At 42.1% G+C, this 26,773-nt stretch overlaps 1 protein-coding gene across 17 annotated transcripts in view; it reads right to left on the minus strand.

Moving 5' to 3' along the window:
- Utrn (utrophin) overlaps window positions 1-26,773 on the minus strand; it is a 503,427-nt gene that overhangs the window by 160,222 nt on the left and 316,432 nt on the right. The window contains exon 1 of one of the 17 annotated variants that reach the window (XM_063281990.1): window positions 5,530-19,290. The exons of 15 other annotated variants lie outside the window; for them this stretch is intronic. In XM_063281990.1, the coding sequence (XP_063138060.1) occupies window positions 5,530-5,580 (51 nt within the window). In that variant the 5' untranslated portion in view covers window positions 5,581-19,290. Of the gene's footprint in view, window positions 1-5,529; window positions 19,291-26,773 lie in introns of those variants that run through there. One more of the 17 variants, XM_008758599.4, reaches the window with a different exon arrangement.

Raw genomic sequence — 26,773 nt, forward strand, 5'->3', positions numbered from 1 at the left:
GTGCAGACTCTATCTGCATCGCAAGTTTCTAGGACCACTTCCTTAACCTTTCGGGTGGCCAATAATGTTGTAACTCAACTACTCTACCCGGCATTGTGATCAGACTTAAGTCTGACCGCACATGCATGGACCGTTGTCCTTCACACTAACCACATGTTCAATGCTACACTCCTGGGATATGCTTCTTTTTAAATCCCAGTGTTGGTGCTGTGCTCTGCCCATGAAGATCCTAGTGACTTTCTCACTCCACCCAAATTCACCCACACTGCACAGGTGCACACAAACCCAAACACAACCTCAATTCCTACCTTAAGCTTAAGCTCAACCATGAAACCACAGATAAGATGCAATTTCTCCACAGAAGACTTCACGGAAACAGTTTCTACTGTTACTTTACTTGTTGTTGGCTGAGTATGATGGCTCATACCTGCAACTTGCCAGCAAGAAGGAGGTTGAGGCAGGAGGATCACCAAGAACTAGATTACAAGCTGATCAACACGATGACCAACTCTAGAATACCCTGTCTCAAAAGTAAGCTGAATTAAAACAAAACACAAAACTCCGCTAAACTAAAAGAAACTGAACAAAAACAAAACAAAACAAAACAAAACAAAAAACAACAACAAAAAAAAAAAAACCGAGTCTGGTGCTTTGAAAGAAAATGGTCCCCATAGGCACATAGGGAGTGGTGTTATTAGGAGTCGTGGCTTTGTTAAAGTAGGTGTGGCTTTGTTAAAGTAGGTGTGGCCTTGTTAAAGTAGGTGTGGCCTTGTTAAAGTAGGTGTGGCCTTGTTAAAGTGGGTGTGGCCTTGTTAGAGTGGCTATGGTTTGGTTGGAGGAGGTTCATCACTAGGGGGTGGGCTTTGAGCTCTCAGATGCTCAAGCCAGTTCACTTCCTGCTGCCTGTGGACTGAGTTGTGAACACTCAGCTCCTTCTCCAGCATGCTACCCACCATGCTTCCATGCCTACGTGCCACCATGCTTCCTGGCCATGATGATAATGAACTAAACCTCTAACAGGTAATCCAGCACCAATTAAACGTTGTCCTTTATAAGAGTTACCTTGGTGGCGGCATGTGTCTCTTCAAAGAAAATGAAACAAAGTGAAACGAAACAAAACAAACAAAAAACCGAAACAAACAAAAACCCAACTAAGACAATAAGGTGAACTCCACGCTTATGTAAAATCTTAAGGTCTCTATCTTACACCACTAGAATAGCCCAGTGAAGGAAAGAGCGGGCCCCATCTCCATCCCTACATTCAACTTTGATACCTGGTACTTCAGAAATATTTCTTAAACAGTAAATGAAGGAACAGAACTTTATGCATGAGATTTGCTCTCTCTTCGAGGATCTGTCTTCGTTAAAATTAAATGTATCAGGGTTGGAGGTACATACAGCTCAGAGGTTATCAAAGTTTTAATGTGAAGTATCCCTGGTAGACCTCTGTGTTTAAACTCTATTAGAGCTGTTTTTGAAGTGTTACAGAGACTGTAGGAGGTAGGGTCTAGCTGGAGGTTGTGGTTGCCAGATGGTAGGCTTGAATATTATACCCTGGCCCCACTTCTCTCCAATCCAGCTTCTCTCCTGCTAGACCTGCTCGTCTATGAGCAAACCATCCTTACTAACTACCACCAGTGGGAACAAAACCACTATGGAAGCCACATCTTCTCCAACATGACAGACCATTACCTGTGAACCGTGGCTCAGAATAAACCTCTCTTATGGCTTTTAAAATATCAGAATCGTGCTCAAGGGGGTAAATACCATAGAGATGCATTATATAGTCCATGACTGTGCTGTCTCTATGAAGATCCAATTTTTTTTTTAAAGAGTCACCAAGAGAATACTGCCATCCAGACACATAGTAAGGGTCCCTCAAAGGAGACAACAATCAATCACATGTTTCAAACTGGGATAGGAGATTTTGTATATCCAAAGAGCAATGGAATGATAAATGCTTCAGATGATGGATGGCTTAAAGACCCCGAGTTAATCATGACATAAGATACAAATGTAGCAACATGTCACGTTACCCCATAAAGATGTATGATTAGCATCTGTCGATTAAAAACAAAAACAAAACCCCTGGAACGGCCATTATCATTAATCATCTAGTAGCGGGTCTACAAAAATTAATAAAAGCGACAGTCATTTAAAATGTCACTGAGCTAAAGCTGCCCATTACTCAAGTCTCTGTATGAGTAAGCAATAGACACAGAAAAACCAGTACACAATACAAATGGCTCTGGTAGGCCAGCACAGCACTAACGCCACCATGCTTTCTTCATGTGCTTTCCTTATGAAACTACGTTCAAGAAAATCGCTGGTGAATTAAAGCAAGTGGAACCAGAAAACTAAGCCAGAGGCTTTGACAGGGATTCCCTGGTGGGTCAAATCTTTGTCTATACATTTGAGCTTGCTGAGAAGTCACTCTCGGGCTCATGGGCATAGCTGCGTGTGGTTTAAGGATACACAGATCTGCTGATCGGCAGATCCACCACACTGTGAGGTCCTTAGGCTCTAGTAAGAGGTCACTCCCCTTAGGTGGGTATGGATCCCTGATCTTGGTTGGGCCTCTCAATGTGTAACTGAAAGCTTACTGCCTCCTGGATCCCCAAGGAATCATAACAGGGTGGTTTGAAGAGGCGTGAGTCCCAGCTGCAATCTGCCCATCTGGCTGGAAAACACAATCCAGGGAGTAGATATTCATTCATATGCCAGATACTCAAATAGGTATGAAAGGGGAAAGCCGTTGATTTTTCTAAAAGTAATGTAGCTTCTCCTTCACCTCCACACTCTGGTGCCTTAAAGGCAGGCAGAAGGTTTGCTTTCCTCCCATCCAGTGAACTTAATTATCTAACAAGTTAATCTCTCAGTATTGGTCAATACTGAGTAACCTGCCAAGCGCAGACCTCAATTACCAGATATATCAAATCTGTACCCGCTGTCCCAATATTGACTTAGTTTCCTTCAAGCCAGAAATGGCTTCAAACGGAGAGTGAAGTTGACACTTGGTTGTGACAATTTACCATCTGATTGAACAATTATAACCTCTGTTATAAAAAGGATGACGTGCCGGAGGCAAATCTTCAATCCCCGATACCGAAGAAGAAAGAACTAAGAGAATTGAAAGTAAAGGGAGTCCCCTATTGCACATAGTAGGTCATTCTGTATCCCATGGGATAAAGGGAGTCCACACATAGCAGGTCAGCTTCTATAGTCTTTGGAATAAAGAAAGACCACCAACATATATGGTAGGTCAGCTTCTGCACGCCATGAGCAGAGGGAGTGGAATGTTGCACGTGGCAGTCAACACCCCACACTGCTTTCCAATTACAAATAGTTCAGATGTCCCTAGAAATGGCAGAGTTGCTTTCTGGGTTGGAGAAGGGGAGGTAGCTGAATTCGAGGGGTGTGAAATAGTGAAACCAGAATTCCAGTTTTCCTGGCGATGACTTAATGGAGCATAAGCTGAAATATATGAGACAGCTTTGTTAGAATATACAAAGGTTTTTTTTTTCCTAAGAGCGAGTTGGAAAAATACACACTGGTGGATAATGGCTTCCTACCAGTGAAACACATAGCAGTGTTACTTTCACTGAGACCTTTAAAACATGTCCACCACAAGAATAAGCACGCACAAACTTCGTATTCAAGGGAAGCAGTGTCGTTTCTCTGAAATCTATCCTTGGAGGAAATTTTCAAGTCAAGCCTTTAACATATGTAAGCCTTCCTTTTACTGTCAAGTCAACTCCTGAAGTAAAAACAAGATGAAGTCATGTTCAGATACTGACTGCTGGGGGTTAAAAGAGAGAGCATGCCAACATCGAAAACGTTTGACTCTACCCATAAGGTGGCCCAGAGGCTTAAGAAACTAGGTTGCTCACCTCAGCTATCTGACCTAAGCTTGAAGACTAATAGCAGCAATTAGAATTCAAAAGTCCCGCTATTTCACCATAATTACTGGGGGGGGGGGGGAGGGTTGACAAGCATGAATTATTCATGCCACATATGCTCTCTACCTTTTTATAGGAGACAAATCTGCAGAAAACAAGCTAACAGACCTCTTTATGGCCATAACGTTTGTCACCTGCTACTCGCAGCTGCCATAGGGTGCGATATTCTTTCTTTTCCTCACCCCTTCTAAGTGAGCAAGCCAACTGTGAATTGGCTCTTGCTCCCCAGAATACAGACGCTCACCAACTATGAAAGCAATAGGTCAAAGTCTGCCCCACCCCCAACCCCCGTATTACAAGCAAGACCCCCACTACTTAAGTTGAGGTGTGAGGAGGGACAGGGAGCACACTAAGGAGGAGGTACTAATTTGTTGTTGTTGTTGTTGTTCTGACATGCTGCTCCCATTGTTGGGAAGGCAGGAATGGCCGAAATTGTTCAGGAAAAGCCTTCCTCCTTTTTAAGAGGTATCACTTTTTACATATTTTTCCTCTGGCAGTTGTGATTCCTAAGAAAAAGCCTATTATTCCTTGAATGTTTCAAGATGCTTATATCTGTACTTTCAGTGAATGGTGGGGAAAACCAGAACACAGTTAACAGTTGATAAACAGTTCATCTGTGCCTGTAGGGATAAAGGACCCTGCCTCTTTCTTTTCTCTCTCTCCCCATTCCTTTAAGGAGCAGAGACTGGAACAAGACTGGCACTCAGGAAGTCACTAACTGGCTCGGGGAGGTTTCTGCTTTGTTTAATTCTCAAAGTGAGGAGGTAGCCTTTTTTTCAGGCTATGCTCCACCCTGGGGTGTGCCAAGAGCCTTGGGGAAAGAGAGGGTGCCAAGTGCAAAGTTAGTAATCCAAGCCTTAAACGCTACCCACTTTTAAAACAGAAATCCTGAAGGAAATGCCAGACAGCAGATGTGCCATCGGTCCCAAGGGCCAGCTTCTGGGGCTCAGCACTGGGTTCTCAGACGTGGCTGCAAGGACAGGTTCAGATGCAGCAGCCTGAGAGATAAACAGACCTGAGGGGCATGGAAAACAGAACACACGCCTAATGAAGTCAGACTTTGGCACCAGAGCCCAGTGTTTGTTGCTGGATTTGGCTGTTGTTTTGTTTTCTCCCCCAAATAAATTGCAATTAAGCTACCAGCTGACTTGAATATAAGCCATCCCTTCTGATGTGGAATGTTAAAGCTGACAAGTTTGAGAACTCTTCCTGACCAAGGGAAAGAACTGTGTTCCTTAAAACACAAGCTCAAAGAAGCTATTACATTAAAATTTAAAAACAAAAACAAAAAAATGCTTTAGAAGTTACAGTAGAGAATGGAGGAGGAGGAGGCGGAGGAGGAGGAGGAGGAGGAGGAGGAGGAGGAGGAGGAGGAGGAGGAGGAGGAGGAGGAGGAGAAGAAGAAGAAGAAGAAGAAGAAGAAGAAGAAGAAGAAGAAGAAGAAGAAGAAGAAGAAGAAGAAGAAGAAGAAGAAGAAGAAGAAGAAGAAGAAGAAGAAAGAGGAGAGTAGAAACAGAAGAAGAAACAGAGCTAAAACAGAAGTGCATCTGTGAAGTTGCTTTCCGCATACCTTTTCAAATTTTGTCAACAATTCTCGTAAGCCGAAGTTCAGACCAATCATCGTCCGGGAGCCCTTGAAGCCTACATCTTCCTGGCAAACTTCCTTCAGACAACAGCGTCCAACTTCTAAAACCCGTATCTTCTCTAGCTATACTTTCAATTCCTTCGTAAAATCCTTTATAATCCTTGCCCTTGAGCGGTGGCCCATGAGCATCAGCGGCTTGTACTGGGACATTTTAGCCACCCCACCTTTGGTCCGTTTTCTCACGGACTTCAGAGCTCGGCAGGCAGAGACCTGCTGCGTCTGTGTTTTCTTGTAGCTGTGCTCCACGAGGCTGGCATGGTCTCCTTTTTGCCCCAGGAAGCCCAGGATCTCTCTCTGCTCGCCTCCCTAATGACCTGCAGGCCACCACTGTTCTCTCCAGAGCCCAGGCTTAGAGTTTGGTCTCAATTACACACAGCAAAAAGGAAAGGGGGAAAAAGGTATAGCCTGGAAACTTGCGAGAGAGAAGGGAGGGAAAAAAAGCCAAGCATTACCAACTTCCTCCATTCAGACTGCCTGCAATAAGAAAAAAAAAAAAAAAAAAAAAAAGGAAAAGAAACGGGAAAAAAAAAAGTCTGAGTAAAAAAGAGCTAGTTTTAAAACAGCCAGACTTATGTAGAGTTCCAGTAAGCAGGAGGGTGCTCCTAGCTGAAGAAGCCCCGAAGAACCCGAGACAGGAGACTACGGGTTTCCATTCTCCCAGACAGCAGCAGCACAGTTGCTATGGTGACCACCAAGCCAATTTCACTCCACTTCCCCACTTCAGCCCAGCCTACGTATGCTGTCAGTGCCGCGGAGTTAAACTTTTAAAAGTTGCTTCGCTCTGGTCCGGAGGAAAGATCTTGCAACAAATCCCAGGATGCCCTTCTCAGGACAGAGTGTTCAGTGCCCAGAGGGAGCCCGCAGCAGCTCCGGTGACTCCCAGACCTGATCTGACAGCACCCAGGCTGATAGGCAATGACTCTCTCCTCAGCCCCTGTTTATTATTTTAATCAGCATCCTCCCTCTCCCTCACCCAGCATGACTGAAGCTTCCTCCCACTTCCTGGAGGCCTCCCTGCCCCAAACTTCAGTACAGTATCCTTTACATTGTCTGAGTGCTGAATAGACCCCAGGATCCATATTCCCCTTGGGAGCCCACCCATGAAAAGAAAAGGGAGTGGGTACGTCACACAATGTAAGCCACAAAAGGAAACAGGCTTGATTAAGTCCATTATTTGTGCAAAGAAAATAAAACGGGCTGTGAAAGCAAAAAAAAAAAAAAAAAAAAAAAAAAACCGAGGGAAATACTTCTTAAAGTTCTTTGATCTTATTAGTAAGTCGCCCCGTCTGTTTTCATAGGGAGAATTTGATACGGACACAGAAAACAAGAGAAAATATTCCCATTTTGACAACCAATGACACTGAACCTATTTTCCACTTTGGTGGCGCTCACTGTAACTCCGTTTCAGGTGGGATGACTTTGGAGGGGAAAGTTCAGAACAGACTAATACCTTCTTTGTACTGATCTGTCATCCTACCATTCCGTGGTTTTTGTTCTTCACGTTGGCTTTACATAACTATTTAGCATAGCAATAAAAGCTAAGAATGGCCTCCCAGGAGGGGTCGGGTGGAGGTGGGGGGGTGTCCGGAGGAAGCATTTCTCTAGTGACAGACAGGGAGGATTTTTACCTTAAGCAGTTAGTGTTCATGAGAGGAGCCATGTTAAGGCAACTGAGTTTCCTTTTTTGCATCGAGTCAACAGCAATGGTGGAAGAACATGCTGAAATCAAGTCATTTCCAAAAGGATCACTCAGTATCAAAGTGTTAGCCTCCGTGTAAACCATGAAGAAAGATCTTCACATAGGAAATGTGTACAAACCCACCGGGAATCCATTACTGTTACAGGTTTCTGACCTACAAACCTTTCTTGCTCTCCACCTCATGCCCAGCCTACGTTCACGTCAGCGGTAGCATGTGTTTTACATATGTCCATTTACATGAAACTTAACAAGCTTTTAAAATATGTTTGTTACTCATTCATAAAAAGCTACACGTTCCCCTGGGCAAAAACAGTGAGCTTGATAGGATTTCCAACGCACCAGATTCGGATGGACCGATAGATACTCCTGACTTCAGAAACTCAATGCTCTCTCTGATGAAACGTTACTCTGAAAACACAGAGGAAAAGCAGTCTGCAACGTGGCTCAAAACAGAGCGGACAAGACTAGAGCACCAACATTCAGATGTCCAGTTGACTTCTTGGTTACAGCCTTAGACACCAGGACCCAGTCCCATAGGGCTCCTCCGGCCACATGCTGAGATCTTTAAAGAGCAGCAAATAAACTTTTTTTTACATAAATTCAAGACAAAAGGAACCACCAACGCTGCCACACCAGCACCAGCAACAACGCACACACAAAATAAATAAATAAAGGAGTGGGAGAAAAAGAACAATCTCTCTCAGCTGGGCAAACTTCCAGCTACCACCCAGAGTGCTACAGGGCTGTGAGCGGACATGTGCAAACAGGCCATTCCCAGGGCACATATCTTAAGAGCGAACTGCAAAGACTCTACCAAGCCACAGACAATAGGACAGCAGAAGCAGGCTCTCACATTTAGAGGGTCTCTACACCAAGCCAAGGAGTGCAATGCTATAGAAGTGCCTGGATATCCTGTATTCTTCCACAAGAATAATGGTCAAGGCATTATTATGGCATCCCCTTTTTAAGGCAGATCTCCCCCAGGGCAGACACATTTATGAGTGCGGTAAATGTACATATTCTACACGGGATAAGGAACAGGAAGGAGGTGCCAGCAGCTTTGCAGTGGAGCTCTTGGACCAATGCCCATTCTCAGAATCACCACCCCTCTGCTGGCAACGAAGCGAGGGCACCCAGATAGAACTCTCATCACAGACGGGGTAAAGCTAGTTGTGCTGGCGAAGTGGACAAAGGTAGCGAGCACAAACCAGGAGAGCCACATTCGAAGCACACCCCTCGAAAGAAGGTGGAGTCAGTCGTTCAGCAGACATCTTTAAATTCTTGCTTTTCCGATTCTTATTTTTAATTATACACGCATACATGGGAGTGCGCATGCCTACAAAGGCTAGAAGAAAAGCGCCAGATCTGCTGGGACTGGAATTAGGAGAGGCTGTGAGCCATCGGACCTGGATGGGAACTCAACTCCAAGGCCTGGGAGAGCTATAGGAACACCTAATGGTCAGACCATCTATCTGCCCCAGTCCCAGTCTTTGAATTCTTCCTTTTAATTACATACTGTAATCACACTGAATCTGTATCATGAGATTGTCTTATTCATTTATTCAGTACCAGACAATCAAATCCAGGGCCTTATCTATGCTGGAGAAACACTCAGCCATCCAGCTGCCTCTCCAGCCTGTAAATTAAGAGTTCAGGAATGAGACATTAAAAGTAAGACTTCCAAAGACCAAATGCAGTAGTTGCTCCCCATCTATTGATAATGACATCTCCTTAGTTTAAATTCAGTTCGTGAAATACCATCTTTGTGATATATACCCCCCCCCCTTTTTGTGTGCATCAAGCTTTTCTTGATACATTATCTTCTGTAAATCCTGTAAGTCCTAGAGAAGCCGCCAGTGGAATTAAAAAAAACCACCAGAGAGACAACAAATTGGATGGTGGCATTTGAAGTGGTTGACATTTTCTCCGTTTAAACTAGCGTGCAAATAAATGGCTTCACTAACCCTCAGGAGTGGGAACTGGGAACACATACAGCGCTGCGGGGTCTCAGATCCACCTGAGCGGCCCAGCGATCTCCAGTTAAGGAAGCTGTGTCTCAAATACGAGCACACAGTTCTACGAGAGCGTAAAGGAAGGCTCCAGAACCACGGAGAGACACCGAGAAACACGACACAATAAAGTCCAAATCCAAATTACATAGTTAAAACCACATTCCAGGGTCAGGATGAAAATGGCCTCTATGGCTTCCCCATGGACTACCAAAGGCGAGGCTGACTGAGTAATATTCCAAATTAAAAAAAAAAAAAACTGTTGCATGTAAGTCGCTAAAAGATTACTTGTAATTTTATAGAAACAGCAAGAAATTATCTAGGGTCAACATAAAGAGAAGCTTTTGCGGGGTAGGTGGTGGAGACAAAAACCAATATTTTTTTTTCCAACGCTGGATCTTAAGCTTTGCTTCCCTCTAAATACCAACTCACATTTTTAAAACTGTAAAGATAAAGTGTATTTTCTGCATAAAACCTAACAGATTTCTCTCGATAGTGGCCAATACAAAGAACACTAAGGAAAAAAAAAAAGACATTTTAGGAGCCTGTCAAGCAAAGCATATGGGGGTCAATAGGTGACCACAAATAAATGGTGGCTGGCTGACTCACTTGTTACCAAAATGAACAGCTTCAGGCATGGGCCAGAACGCTTTGCCTGCTGTAAGCCCATTCTGACTGGAGGAAAGACTCTATTTCTCGTGAAGCAAATAACTTCATTTCTCCTCTTTGCAACCTGCTAACTTGGTGGTCAGAGCTAAAATAAAATAATACAAAATATAAAATAAAACATAAAATAGCTCCAAGCCCCTAATCATGAGGAGGGATTTGTGCTCATTGTCTTCTAACAGTGGTTCCATTAGGAGACGCTACCCCATCCATTACAGCGTTCCTCTTCACATAGGCCAGCAGCGCAGTCTGTCAGCTGCAAGCTATTTAAGGTAATATACAGCCCCAAAGGGCAGAAAGTTCAACCCGGAGATGGAGGCCGGAGTCCCCTGATGAAAGGGGTGAAACCTTTCATCCCAGGAAGCCAGGGCATAAGACTGTACACAAGGTCTTATTTTATAATGTTCACCTTTAATAAATGCCACATCCATTTTGATAACAGTACGGGTGGGTGTTGGGAAATAAAAAATACTATTCATAAGAAAAAATTTTTTTTTACTACTTTAGATATTTCCGTAGTACATGGCCAGAAGGTTTTAACAGTGATGTTAAAAGGGACAAAGAGCTGTTTTCTTCTTGGGAGAGTGAGTGGGTAGGGAAGGGGTTCAGGGACAGGCACTCTGGCTGATCTACTTCTGAATTAGCCAGTCAGGTGCGAGGGTCAGCTTTCCACAGTCCTCTAAATGTTTAAGGATTCAGAGAGCACTTTATTAGGTGACTCGAAAGATAATACTGAGACAAGCTAATGTCCCCAACCAGAAAACGATGCAGCATCCATCAGACAAGAGTAAAATGCTCTTAACAGCCAAGCCTCAGTGTTGTACATGCCTACCGACAGGGGGAGCATAAGGGAGATGTGGCCACGTGACATGGGGCTTTAAGAAGACGGTTCTAGAAGGTTTTCTAAAGGCTTAATAAAACTTTGCCAGCTTTTGTCCAGGTTTAAGAAATCAAAGTCAAAATTTAAAACAAAAACTTAACTGGAACATAGAATTTTTTTTTCCTCACCAACAAACCCTGGTACTTGTCCTACAAGGCAACATTGCTCCCGCACTCTGAATCTGTACTTCGGGAACTGAACCCACGGTGAACACAGGAAAAGGTCAAACTAACCCCCAGGAGATCTGCTTCTAATACTGAGCTGAAGACTCTCCCGGCCCCCCGCAGGTGACAGAATCCTAGCTGGCTTCAACTCTCAGCTATGTTCCAATCAGTTTTGTGCTTAATAACTTACTTAGATCTGTGTAAAGATACACCCAAGTCTACGGCAAATTCCTAACCATGACTACCCTTCGCTCACAGCACTCATATTCAGTCTGTACGCTTTCCACAGGAAGCACAAATATGGCGCCCCCAAAGGCAGAGGCACTTATTTTCTTTGTTTATCTCTCTCTACCTGACCCACCCTCTGATTAACATGTTGTATCTTTACCTGCCTGCGCTCTTATGGGTGCTCTGGGCATTGAACTCTTTGTTTCTTCTCCACAAGCTTCTACCAAACACAGTCAGTCAACCTAGACCATGCATGAAGTGGCTTATTAGAAAACTGTGGGCTGATTAGGGAGTGAAGAATTCCTATGCCCGGTAGAACTAGGCTAAACCAATCCATTTCCTGAAGATTACTAGAATCTGCCCAGTGTGGGGAAAGAGGATAATTTTAAATGCTTATGACCTTTGACACAGAAATTCTATCCACAGGAATTCCCAAACATGTGCTTAGGAATGCTCAATGCACTCCATTTTTGATCAGGAAAGGGGTAAAGAAATAATGGCAGATTCACATAGTAAGATGCTGAGGGGCTACGGAAAAATGAATGGGGCTGGCAAATTAATTAATTAATTAGTTAATTAATTAAATAGTGCCCATATAGAAATAAGCCATATGTCTATCTTTGAAGGGGAGAAGGACGATAAAGCTTTATGTAGGAATAATCTATGGTAAATCTGGAACAATCTATAAGACAGTAATAACAGTTATCACTCAGAGAAAGATGTAGAAATGAATATGGATAGATGAGATTTATTTTAAATCCCTTTGACTTAAATTGAAATTTTTTTTTTTTTGGTTCTTTTTTTTTTTCGGAGCTGGGGACCGAACCCAGGGCCTTGCGCTTCCTAGGCAAGCGCTCTACCACTGAGCCAAATCCCCAACCCCAAATTGAAATTTTTTTTATTTACCTTATTGTGTATTACTCTTTTCACACAAAATGAAGTCCACTAGAAAACTCCCAAGTAAATCAGGATCATCTTTTCAGGTAGCTCTCCATCCCACGAATGATGGCATCATTTTATTTGACAGTTAATAACACAGCACACAATCGGATTTTTTTTTTTTTTTTGTCCCTGAAGTCTGAGAAGTTTTGAAGTGCCAGATGGTCCACCATTCTAACAAATCAGCCCTCAATAAAAATGGGGCTCAGCAGAACAGGGTTTGCAAATGGCAAACTTTTCTAAAGGCCATGAGGACAAAGCCCTTTTGTTCTGAAAAGTTACTCTGTAACCAGCAACTCCTGCTTATTTAAATAATAACTGGGTCTAAATAGGCACCAGATCATTCTGGCTCCTCTCTCTTCAAAGTGATCTGACCTTCTGTCATCATCAAATACACGATACTGTATGCTATACATTGTATTGGGGGGCACACCCCATGGAAACATCCCTTTACCTCTCCAGTGAGTCTTGGTAGTCCCCCCTTGTTTGGGGAGAAGGAAGAGACTTCCCACCAGGACCATCACCACCCACACCAGACAAGTTACCTGAAAACAGCAGTCTCATTTATGATCAAAGTTATCCTAGTGAAAAGGAAAATATCGTGAGCCCTGCTTGTCATGTGAGGACCTTTGATGTGCTAAGAAGATTGCTATTAGAAAACCAGAAGTACTGAAAGAAATGTCCCGTGACATCGTCAGCAGCCATCTGCTGTCATACTGGAGCTAGAGAGGGTCCTACATTTGTCCTTTCTGCCTCTGCATAAGAAACTGCCAGGGTGAGGGTTTTGAAAGCACAGTTCACATCAAGAATTTGACTGAGGTGATGTTTGAACTTTATAGTTAGACGATGGATAAAATAAACAACCCTTTAAAAGTAACAAGCTAAATCCAGTAATCATTCACTTTAAAAAAAAAAAAGTCCTCTAATACTGTTACCGTGAAAAATCTTTTAAGACTCTTTCTTTAGGGCACCTTTATAAGTAACGAAAGATTTATACTGAATTTGAGATGTCATTGTTCAATTTATACCATAACTTTTAGCAAAGTTAGTACACCCCTACTGATCACTGAGTGTTCTCTGAATGGCCAAGTGTGCATACTCAGTGGCCTCACTATTCACTATTAAGACTGCTACATATGTAACACTGAGAAGCATGGAACCAATTTAGAAGACTTAAGCGCAATCCAATGGAGACTGTGAAACGCTGTGAGGAAAGATTTATTTGACTACAGGTATATCATCTTCTCCGAGCTTATTCCCACCCCCAAAGCCACTGGCTCTTCCTCTAGCTGTGGTGTGTTCTCTTTGCTTGGCAAAGAGTGAGCACCGCATACTCTCCACACACCGGTTAGGAGGGTAAGACCATCAGTGTGTAGGGCAGGAGTTCTCAAGCTTCCTAAGGCTGCGACCCTTTAATACAGTTCATCATGTTGTGGCGACCCCCAACAGTAAAATTATTTTCATTGCGACCTCAGAACTGTAATTTTGCAACTATTATGAATAGTAATGCAAATATCTGTGTTTTCCGAGGGTCTTAGGCAACTCCTATGAAAGGAGTTGCGACCCACATGTTGAGAGCCACTGGCTTAGAAGATAACTTTCTTATTACAAACCACAGGGGCACAGTCTTCTATTAGGGCAATTGAAAAAGTGACCAGAAAGCTTACTAATTATGAGAAACTAAAACTAAAGTCATATTTGAATTATATTTCTCATTTGTATTATTTCATCCCAGCTCTAAGATACAGTATTTCTCCTGAGAGCAATAAGAAAGTATAATATTCAGCCATTTCACCTCAGACACTAATCTGGTTTTATAAGCCTGGATGGAGCCTTTGCCTGAGCCTTGATTTTTGTGTGTAGAATGTCCCTGTGCCACTTAAGCAAACACTTTTATCATGAAAGCTGTTCACTGGGACCATATAACTTCTCATTAATGGCAACAAAAATATCATTTAAAGTAGAACAGACATAGTTACAGGATAACCGAGACATTCTTACAACCCCATGCAACACAAGGAGTGGCTACACTGAATGTTTCACAGACCAGGGTTCTCTTTAACTTTCCATACATTTTAAAGATATTAATAGAAACTCTTATTTGGAGAAGCCCAGTATGTGGTATTTTTAATATCTCTGCACATTTTTATCACACTGTTTACAACTTGGTGGGAGTGACTACTATTAGCAACGAAGTTTTAAAAATAAACACACATTATATAAAAGTTTATTACTGATTACAAATTATTAAAATGCAATATTAGGTAATAAAATATTTATCACAGCAGTGAAGTGATTCCTAATATAGCAACGCACTGTTTCTCTGTTGATGTTTTCCCTGTTGAGGTTCTAACAGTCTCTCAGGCATAGGAAACACGCTATAGGAAGTAAGGAACTGGCTACTACAAGAACAGGAGCTGCTAAAACAGTGTCATACATACTATCTCTGTGTTACCTAAAAATAAATTCTGATACCTTAAAACAACTTGAAATGGTCAAGAAGAACACCTCCACTCAAATCAGTACCAAAATATTATGAATAAATGTGTGTGTGCGTGTGTGTGCGCATGCGTGAGTGTGTGCGTGTGCGCATGCATGTGTGTGTATGTATGTGTGTGTGTGCGTGTGTGTGCACAAGAATGCAGGTCCCTACCCCTGGGGGTCAGGAGTGCTGAGTCCCCATGGAACTGGAGCTACAAGCAGTTTTGAGGCCCTCAGCACAGGAGCTGGGAAGTGAGCTTGGGCCTCTGCATGAGTCATCCCAGTACACTAACTTCTGCCCATCCCTTCAGCACCTACCCTAATGTCTTCCATCATCTGCTTCAGCTCCCCATCACACCCCAACAGGATTACTTTACACCATCATTCCTGCCGCAGTTTCCGCACTCAAACTATCTTCCAGGCCTGCCCATTATGATAAACTAAGCTGAATTCTCCTTAAAAATCTACTTTAATGAGAAAGTATTTCCCACCATCCTCTAGTTCCTTGACCATAAAACTAGCACGTGACTGATGAATTTAGAACGTAAATGAAGCATGCACATCCTTAAAAACACACACAAAATACAATTCGCTGGCAAACTGTGGCTAGTCCTCAAAGAACAAATTAGCAATAAAAAATGGAAAGATAAGGGAAAGTGGGAGGAATGGGGAAGGAAGAGGAGGATGAGGGCAGAGGAGGAAAAGGGCAAGGACCGCAGAAGTGACAGCATTAAAATTGAACCACAGACTTATTATTATTGTCCCCAACTAGACCATTCTCCACATCTAAACCTAAAACTGTTGAAACTGGACACCATGCTGTCCAGTAGGTCTTGCTGTGATATGAACACATTCTATATTATCGACATGCCCACAGCAAGAACAACAGCCACTAATCCCTTGAAAGATGGCTGCTGTGATGGAAAAACTCAACTCTTGCTTGATGTAAACTTAAAATGTTAGACAGACAGATACATGTGGCTGGTGAATCAGGGGATGTAGCTCGGGCTGAGGATATAGCTTAGTGGTAGAGCCTTTCTCTAGAATGTACAAGGGATGCCCAGGACTCTGCAAAAGAAGGAGAAAGGGGGCAGAATTGGCAGCTAGTGTTTGTGATTCTGCATAGCCAGACAGTGTCTCCCAACAATGATCTCGATAATACACTTCATAACTATATGTACATGTGAATGTATATGTATGCACATACATACACATACACACATATACATACACATATATTCTACTTTTGCTTCATTGCCGGACTCTCTTCTCTTATATCACACCTTCCCAATGTTTTCGATCCATTCAAAGTTTATCCAATTATGAGGTTAAATTCAATTCATACCCTCTGCACAAAGCCTCACCCTCTGACTTTCTCTCTGCAGTTGTTCACTAAAATCTGTCTTCTCCACTGTGGTAGTGTCCCATATTGGTTCACATGGAGCCTGGTTGTTGCCAAATTAATTTATCTATTTACTTTAACCTTCCCTCTAAACCTATGCTTAGGCTAGCTTCTTGAGAGAAGAGAAAAAAGTTATATTAATTTGTCCTTCAAGTGAGCCATGGAGCTAAGCAGACAATAAAGTAATACTTTTTCTTTTTTCAGAAAAAAAGCAATTAGAATATTAAAATCACACACACACACACACACACACACACACACACACACACACACACAAACTTTTCTATAACTGAAGAGGAAGCCATGGTTTTGGTTGACACAAGCATTTATGAGATTACAAATTAATCAACTAATTCAAGTCTCAAATAAAAATCCTAGAGGTTGGCTTTACATTTTCAAGAGGGAGCTCAAGTTTTCTATGGTTTTTCCAATCCTACTCTCCAATTCCACCCGAGAGAGAGAGAGAGAGAGAGAGAGAGAGAGAGTCCCATCCTACTACGAACCACTCAAGCTTGACATTATGTGGAGAAACCTAATTGCGATGTATTTTTTTAAAGTCATGCTTCAAACTTTATAAAAGGAAGTGGCGCCCCTTCGTGAAATGAGGTGGAAGATTTGTCACTTGGCTGACAGTTGAGTAAATACTGCTGAGTTAAAATTTAACATCAAGAGAAAAAGAGTTTATTGCAAAGCCATACCTGTTTCCCACTGGGGTCTTTCCATCCTGTCCCCAATTTTTTAACCAAATAAGGATTGACTCTAATTGAAAAGTAATGAGTGGGTTGGTATGTTTTCCCTGACATGAATGGAAGGTTCAGGAAGGTCTGGAGGTGAGGAACTGTACAGATGAAGTGGACAAGGGCAACAAAAATGAATTGATACCAACGTGGCCAATCTCAAGGCAACACTGTGACTATGGCCTTAGAGAATATAACAACTGTATCTGTTCTAACCTATGGAGTGCATATTCAATAACACTCCAAACTGTGGAGAGCTGTGCTGTGAGATACTGTGCTGAGAGAGCAGAGGGAAACAGTAGACCAGTGTGTGCTACATAGTAAGTACTAATTGCCACAAACAGTATGGTCTATGGAAACTGAATGGCTGCAGTATATACCATCCCTTCTTTAGGCAACGACTACCTAGCCCAGGTATGGCTTTGTGGGATCTTATGCTCTGAGCTATGAAAGTGTATGAAAAACAACTCACTCCAAGATCTCATAAGGAGCAAACAGATTCACAAGTCAAGGTAACAGCTACTATAAATTCCACAGGCTTTGAGAATCCAGTTAAATATATCAGTGTACTTAAAACTTACTTAAATTGGACATGGTGGTCCAGAACACTGTGGGTGGGCTTAGTTATGCCTTGTGAGAGAGGTAGCTGAGAAAGACTGAGGAAGCAAGCCAGCAAGCACCTTTGCTCCCTTGGTCCCTGCTTCAATTCCTAATTCCAGATGGCTACCCTGAAATTCCTCCCCACTTAGACCACCCTAGGACAGGACCAGGGAAGTGTAGAAGGTGACCTACCCACAAGCCATCTTACATACAAGTTTCTGTTGGTCAAATTGATGTCTTCTCACAACAGAGATGCGAACTAGATCAGCCATCTTGCCATTTCTTCAACACTGGGCGCAGCAGGGCAATTCACAGATGGCATCATGACTCATTACAAAGGGGCACACATGTAAATATGCAGTATTAACATATGAATATTAGGAACAGGTGTGTGCCTGCTTTTAAAAGCCTTTAAAACGTTGACAATTGTTTAATGGGACTTTCAGCACACTAAGGGAATTGTCTACTTAAAAGTAATCATCCGGGGAACTCTTTGTCATGTGGAAGATCTTTTGTCAAATTAAAAGTCACCCTCTGGTACGTTTGTTTTCCCTGGTTTGAATCTTTATGCATGAGAGGTTCTTTATTTAGGAAAACATAATACTTATGGAGTCTTATTATGACAGGGGATAAAGGTGCATTATGATAGTTAAGAGAAGAGTCTCAGGGAGAGCATGAAGCTTGCATCTGGTTACTATGCTGCACTTTGGAGCAATTTCCTTAAAAAAAATACCTTAAAAAAACTGAAAAAAGAATGGAAAAACTGTAATTCCTCTGACTTAGAATTCTAAATTGCTTCCCTGTTCAAACAGCAGATGGCCAAGAGAACCCAGCAACACCTCGGTGAGCTGAGACACAGAAGAAAATTAACCAACACGGGATTTTAAATATTTTCAATTAAACCTCAGGGACCTAGGCACAGGAAAGACAGATCCATCGCACTCCAAGGGAACCGACTTATGTGGGTTCTCAAGCCAGAAGAGGGATGGTAGAGCATTGCCCCATACCCTGAACAGCTCTCAGAGAACATGCTGCCCACGACTGGGCTCCCCAGCTTCTCAGTATCCAGACAGCACCAACCACTGCACAGTGGGGTGGGGAACCCATGCCCAGGAACCAACAAAGTCTGAAAAGGTGGGAAGAAAAGAGGCTTTGGCCACTCCTCCAGAGGAACAAGGTAGCATGGCATTGGTTTCTTTCGTCCTGTGAAGGAGGTACATGTCTGACAGAGTTGGGTAGAAGGTGAAATAGAACAGGAGACTCAAGGCCTCATTACCCTGTATCTAATGAGGAAAACTAGAATCTGTTCAGTGACCCATGTTGGAGATAAATAAGGGTTTTCAAGTTCAGAAAATGAGAAAAACGCACCCCTGGAGTGTGCGCTAAATAACGTTCTCAAATACAGATGTGTTGATTTAATGCGATGGGCCACTGAACACCATTTTGACACAAATTTCTTTAAAGAGTTGTTGGTTTTCTCTCCACTCCAACCTCTGACAGCCAACACTACTGTCTGCCCTTGCCAGGAGCAAGCCTAACTTCTCACCAACAGAGCTATTTACCCCCTGCTTTCATTTGTTTGTCTGTTTGGAAGGAGTGTTGCTGCACTGAACGCTGGCCATCTACACTGAACCAGCTAATCAATAACCCACATAAACAGCATTTGATAATATGGATCAGATTTCTACTGTTGATCCAAACGATGATATTTTCTCTATTCTTTTTTTCAGGAAAGCCCCAGAAGAACTAAGAAACTGGGGTCTGTGAGAAGGCTCGGTGGGCAAAAGGACTTGACACACAGGCCTGAGTTCAGTCTCTGGAACACACGTTTTGGCAGAATGAAAGATCCTACTTTACCATTTATACTCTGGCTTCTACATGCATACTGTGGTGCACATACCCACCCACCCACCCTCACATGCACAATGACGGTGGTGGTGGTGGTGGTGATGATGATGATGATGACGAGGTCGGGATGATGATGGTAGTGGTGGTGGTGATAATGATGATGATGATGATGATGATGATGATGGTCGGGATGATGATGGTGGTGGTGGTGGTGGTGGTGATGATGATGATGATGATGATAGTAATAACAAATAATTTTAAAATCAAAGAAATGGGCTTTAAAGAGAAAGAAAGACTTTTTGTCTTAACGATAGACTTGAAAATGAAAAATGTTTAAAAGAGAAAGAGAAGAAATGGACGTTGAAGCCAATACATACAAAACCAACATGACCAAAACAAAGTGATTTATAACTAAGGACTATGCAAGTTCTAGGACTATATTTTGTTAAAGATGTGATTCCATTTTGGTGAATATGTAAAAAAAAATGGATTGTAGTTAGGACCGACAAAAATAATTTTATAGCAGCTTCAAAAATTAAAATTCCTTGGGAACAGGAATCCAATTTAATCACTGGCATGGACATATTCCCAGAGCTTTAGAAAATTCTGTCAAATGGATTTAAATTCATTATCACCATATAATGAGGGAGGGATAAAGTCAACTCTGGTGAGCTGAGAATTATGAAGTAATACAGTCATTTAGAAAAAAAAAATGAAAACTGTAAAAACACACTGCCAGAGTAATTATATAAATTAGGCGTCTAAGAACAAATAACCAAAAATAAAAATAAATTGTATTTCGCAGTTGTCATGTTCTCAGCTTCCTTGAATTATGTATGATTAAATGATGAACAGTTTGTCAAAATAAGTAATGCCACGTCATTTCTCCTTTTATTCTAATTCTTTTATTCTATTTATTCTTTTTTTTTTTGCATCCCAAATGTTGCCCTCCTCCTGGTTTCCTCTCACAAGGTTCCTCCCCCTCCCCTTCACCTCTGAGAGGGCAGCTCCCCCTAGTATCTATCCCCTGACCCTGGTGCATCAAGTTTCTGTATGACTAGGTGCATCCTCTCCCACTGAGGCCAGACAAGGCGGTCCTCTGTCTGCTTCATATGTGTCTGGGGCCTTGAGCCAGCCCATGTACGCTCTTTGGTTGGTGGTTCAGTCTCTGGAGCTGCCAGGGGTCCTGGTTAATTGGCACTGTTGGTCTTCCTGTGGGGTTGCCATCCTCGTGAGGACAGTCCATCCTTCCTCTAACTATTTTACCAGGGTCCCTGACGTCCATCCAGTGTTTGTCTGTGGGTACCTGTCTCAGTCAGCTGCTGGGTAGAACCCCTCAGAGGGCTGCTGTACTGGGTTCTTGTCACTGCTGGCTGTCCCAGGCAGTGAAATGAGACCCTTTGTTTTTACCCGTTCCAAAACTCCAATTTGGATTAGTTTTGAACACTATTTTGCATCTCTGATCACATGACCATAATGACAGCCATTGGAACTAGTGGAAGGGTGCTTCCAATATGAATTTTAGAACTGATTCCCAAAAGGCATGAAATGGTGAGAATTAGGAAATTTTACAAGCACTTTGTTTTTTATACGGTTACACAAGACTTTGCTTTTAGCACACATAGGCTGGGCTGAACCGGCGGGGAGATGTGCCTTTATGCACATTTATGTCACTGCCCCATTGACACATGTGACAAAATATTATGGTATCCTTTCCAGGATGATAAAAATAACCAACTAAACTATAAATACAACCAGTTACAAATGGCATAGACTCAATTGTACATCCAAAATACGATTTTTAAGATTCTGTGGAAGAGTGTAATAGCACCCAGACTCAAGCCAATTCAGCCAGATTAAGACAAAACTTCAATGATTAAATTATTTAAAAAAGCTAAACATTTTTATCAGAATGACCCAGCTAATCCTATAGAGAAAGTGATACTTATTCCCATTCTGTCATAAGCAAGATTTTGGGTTTTGATCTCAGTAGAGAAAGTGATACTTATTCCCATTCTGTCATAAGCAAGATTTTGGGTTTTGATCTCTGGTATTTGTAGTGTCCTTAAAAATATGTTCTTACAGGGCTGGAGAGATGGCTCAGTGGTTAAGAGCACCGACTACTCTTCCAGAGGTCCTGAGTTCAATTCCCAGCAACCACATGGTGGCTCACAACCATCTGTATGAGATCTGATGCCTTCTTCTGGTGTGTCTGAAGACAGCTACAGACACAAAATAAAAATAAATAAACATATATATATATATATATATATATGTGTGTGTGTGTGTGTGTGTGTGTGTGTGTGTGTATATATATATATATATATATATATATATATATATATATATATATATATATTACTTCCCCCAATCTATACTCCCTTCCTTTTCTTTAGGGTAATTCAAAATCAGAACATCATTTCCCAAGCTCCTCCATTTTCTCTAGTAACACTGAGTGGGCAACATTCACAGTTGAGGGAGAGATTCACCATGTGGATCTTTGGAAATGGAACTGGTTTAATCACCCAGGATTTTGTCATTAAAGCTGTGGGTGCTTTTGATGTTTCTTTAGAAATGGATTCACTGTGGGACCAGGCTGGTTTCAAACTTGCCATCTTCCTGCCTCACCCTCTCAAGAAATGCCAGGACTTCAAACTGGAGTCACCGTATCTCGATCCACACTTCCTTTTAGGTGTTTTTTTTTTTTCTTTTCAAACTGCAGTTTACTTCTATGAATGAAGCAGTTTTCCAGGACGATCTGCTATAACAATCCAATCAGGCGGAATGAAAGAGGAAATGAACAGGGTTCTGAGGTCCGTAAGACTCCATAGAAAGCTGCAAAGGCTGTCTGAACACTCAAAGGGGGTGGGGAGTAATACTATTAGGATTCAAGACAAAAAAAATGCAGATTAAAATAAAGTATTTTAGAGCATTTACATGGCACGGATATGGTGATGATCACTGCACCCAGTAAAAGATAATACACTGTCACAAAAACTAACATCTTCTACCTCAACATAAAAAATGACCACACTTTGTTCAGAAGAAGACAAGCACCAATTAGCAGGAAACAAAACTCCCAGGCATTGCGGCTGGTGTTCCTCCTTTTCCTAACTAGTGGGATATGAAAATCGGAAGTTAAGGAGTTTTTTGAGAGAAGAGCGGAGTGGAGGGCAGACTAGACATTCAATCTCTCTCAGCTGAGTGCTGCTATAGAATGTAGTTGGAAAGGAGCCACATGTGGGCAGGTCCAACTCCCTCAGAATAGACCCACTTAGCCTTGGCAATAAAGGGTAGACGGACAAGAGCGGGAGCACACAGCAAAGACGGCTATGCCAGGTTAGCCCAAAGTTGAGAGGAAATTGTGGGAACGAAGATCTAAATATTCACGGAGACAACTCAGGGCTGGCCACAACAAGCCATGTCGTGTGAATCCACGCGACATGTCAACTTCGTACCCGTAAGACTTCCTGGACCACAGTCCTGGGCGCTGGTATGAGCAATGTAAAGTTTGAAGAACATTGTCCAGAATAAGAAAGAAGGAGCCTGACAGGATGAGACACACAACATGGCCACGCCAATCATCATGGTGCCTGGGACGATGAGCCTGGAGAATGCAGGATTTGGAGCCAGGTGGGGTGAGACACAAAGTATCAGTTCCATGAACGCTAAAACCTTAATCTGCAGTTGAATTACATCCCTGCCAGAGCTTCGTAACAAAGTCAAATTAGATAACGAACACAGAGACAGTAAGTAACAAAGACTATCACCATGCGCCCCTAATACACATGCTTGGGTTTTGTTTATAAAAAGGGACATTCTATACAATCTCCTCTGAGATGTCATTAACCACAAATACGTCCCAGGCAGAGGCAAACAGGCTTTGCCTATCACAGTACATTAAATTAGAGTTAAATATAGTTGCCAATTTTATATTCGTGTAAACACCTGCATTGCCTCAGTCAAGACTGCTCAGCAATAAGATGTCTGCAAACCTAAAAGCATAACATCGGCCAATCACAAATTAATTTCCTTATTTATGGAGATATTATTCAGCTCATCAGTGGTTTTTTTTCCTTAACAGCTGACTATTAAATTTACTGATTGCGCATGGCAAACACAAGCTCTGAAAGCCGCTTGCTATCAATTAATCTATAAGCATAAACCCATAATTACAATAAGGTCATCGGTTATAACAAGTTAGTGTCCTGACTGTTAATTTGCACATATGTATAAGTTTTATCGCTTTATTGATGGAAATGTCCTCAATCTCAACCCCCAAACTCTTATTCTCACTTAAATAATTAACATGACATAGTTATTCTTTGTGTGATAATTTCCATTTTTTTTAATTAAAAGCAGAAAAACAAAGACTGGCGATAAAAAAAACTATTCCAGCTGCAGTAAGTGAAAATAACAAGGATATTTTGGATTTTTTTAAAACAACAAAGATCACAGTTGAGAGCAGAATTTTCAAAATATTTTGATCTATTATATAAATATTAGGATCATGTTGGCAGACTTTCATACAACCCCCTAATAATAACAGTTGTTCAAATAAGTATTTATATAGCAATTTTCAGAAGGCCAGCCTTTGAACAGATAAATAAAACTAACTATATGCCTCCCACCTAGAATCTGTGCAATATAGGTTTAATTTATAGGAGACTGAAACCAAATATTTGTTTTCCCAGCAATTCTTCAAAAACTATTTTAATATTCCTAGCAGAGAAATGGAGAAACTTTTCTTGTGATGACTACTAGAAAGTTTATATATTCTTTGTTTTTCTCTTCATTTTATGTATTTGGGTGTTTACACTGCATTTGGGTATGTGTACCATATGTGTGCCTAGTATCCATTGAGGCCAGAAAACAGCATCCAATCCCCTGAGACTGGAGTTATATAAAGAGCTGTGAGTTACCAGATGGTGCTGAGAACTGAACCCATGTCTCTGGAAGAACAGCAGTCAGTGCTCTTAACCACTGAGCCATCCATCCTATGCTGCATATTTTCATAAATACTTCCAAGTTATAGTTGAAAGTGCAAAGACGGGCTGGAGAGATGGCTCAGCGGTTAAGAGCACCCGACTGCTCTTCCAGAGGTCATGAGTTCAATTCCCAGCAACCACATGGTGGCTCACAACCATCTGTAAAGAGATCTGATGCCCTCTTCTGGTGTATCTGAAGACAGCTACAGTGTACTTATATATAATAAATAAATAAATTTAAAAAAAAAGTGCAAAGACTGGGAAGCTCTTTAGTATCGTACTAAGGGAAACTCTTGACACATCATGGGTGGCCTGGAATACGTCAGTGCTCTGATCAGACTGTTTATAATAATCCGATCCTACCCATACTATTTTTAAAAAGTGCTTTCTAGCTTTTATATTAACACTAACGTGACAGGCAAATGAGTCTATGTCTCTGTACACCAAATGAAAAAAAAGTCTTCTTAACATTCGGGTAGGAAACACATCTTGTCTGTGATGAATTTTAGCTTCTTCTAGAATAGGACAAACATTTCCAGAAGATAACTCCTCTGCTATTTGAAATTACTGATGGCCCAGTTTCTCTTTTTCTCTATTTAAATACTCATAAGTCATTTTTTTATTCTCCTTTTACTGTGTGGGTGTATGTGTGCAGATGCAAGTGCATGTGTTCACACTAATATATGTAGAAGCCTGGCTTTTCACAATCCAGATTACCTATTGCTCCAGATCACATTTTCCAAATCCTAACACTCCTGCATTGTTTTAGGTGCATGGTGGAGCCTCTCTCGCTCTTTTAGCAAGCCCTGCACATACTAATCTCTATTCCCCTGTGTCCAACGTGTTCTTCAGAATTGCCTGCAGACATCTTCCCTACACAGTTTGCTTTGATTTCTTTAAAGCTCAGTAAGTTTTACATTGAAAGTCTGATGGCAGTGTTGGCAGAGGGCCCTGGTGCTACACTTACCACTGTGTTTGCATAGCTCCAGAATTCAAAAAGACTGAAGTGGAGGAGGAGGAGGAGGAGGAGGAGGAGGAGGAGGAGGAGGAGGAGGAGGAGGAGGAGGAGGAGGAGGAGGAGGAGGAGGAGGAGGGAGGAGGAGGGGGGAAGGAGGAGGAGGGGGGAAGAGGAGGATGGGGAGGAGGAGGTGGGGAGGAACAGGAACAGGGGGAAGAACAGGAGGAGGAGGAGGAGGAACAGGAACAGGGGGAGGAACAGGAGGAGGAGGAGGAGAGGAAGAAGAGGAGGAATAAAAGGAAGAGAAAAGGAAGAAGAAAGAAGAGGAAGAAGAAGAAAAAGAGGAAGAGGAGGAGGAAAGGGGGAGGAAGAGGAGGAAGAGGAGAAAGCATCAGCAGCAACTGAAACTGGAACTAAGTTGCGATCGGTTGTGGGAAGTGGTGAAAACTGTGTTCAGTGATATCTAAATGTCTTCTTGGGTTAAGTAGGCAAGATTCACCAAACAAGGGATCACAGGCACACTTGGGGGTTTTACAGGTCTGCCAGATGGAATTACCAACTCCTACATAGTCAGACATAATGACTTAGAACAGGGAGAGAGAGAAAGAAACAATACATCACTGATTAGATACATAGGTCAGGGAAAGTAGAAAGTGAAGAGACATTTCCCAGCAGACATCTTGGCTAGTCTTGAGCCAAGGGAAGAAAGAAGACAGTGAAAAAAGGAAAGAAATGGCCAAGTGTGCCAACAAAATTCTAAGCGCGTGACCAGCCCAGAGAGGATAACTAAGGGGAAGATTTCTGTGTTATACAGTAAAGAGATACGAAATGAAGATCGGCAAGAGGAAGCTATCAGATTTGTGAATGATCTCCAATGGCAAGGCTGTGCTTGAAGCAGATGCTGGACCGGAATGAATGCTGGACCGCAATGAACACTGGCCAATGAGAAAGAGCAGTGACAAGGTCATTGGAAAAGAAGCTGTTTGAGCAGATTCAATGTCAAAGATGACATATGTGAACGTTACACACGCTGTGTCCGCCTGGATTCACAAGACCCTAAGCACACCTGGATTACTAACAGTTGTAGAATTTAAGAACATGTTACTTCAGACGCCCGGACCACCATCAAACAGCAACAACTTGATACATTCCACTCCCTCATTAAAGGGAACTTCAAACTAGGTACATTGTAACATCCGAATGCAACTTCAAACAGGAACGGTAGCCAGAACACCATTAGGTAAACTTCAACGAACTAAAATCAATCAGGAGCTAACATTCTAAACAGATGTATACTAGAGCCAATCCCTCTGAAAAGAAAACGCAGAATGCGTTCCAGTGATCCACACACACTGGCAAGACAGGCCTAAGTGAAGTGACGTCTCTCACCGGTAAGCAAAAAGTCAAGTGATTTCCCACCTGGGAACTCAGATGTAAGGAAAGCATCTAGGGTCTACAGACAAGCAATTCCTAGAGTAATAAAATTGATATTTACCACATTCAAAGCAGGGCACTGCAGTCCAATGGGGGGGGGGTTTATTTTCTATTTCAATATCACACCAAAGAAAAA

Source organism: Rattus norvegicus, chromosome 1 (genome assembly GCF_036323735.1).
Source record: "Rattus norvegicus strain BN/NHsdMcwi chromosome 1, GRCr8, whole genome shotgun sequence".
Classification (NCBI taxonomy): domain Eukaryota; kingdom Metazoa; phylum Chordata; class Mammalia; order Rodentia; family Muridae; genus Rattus; species Rattus norvegicus.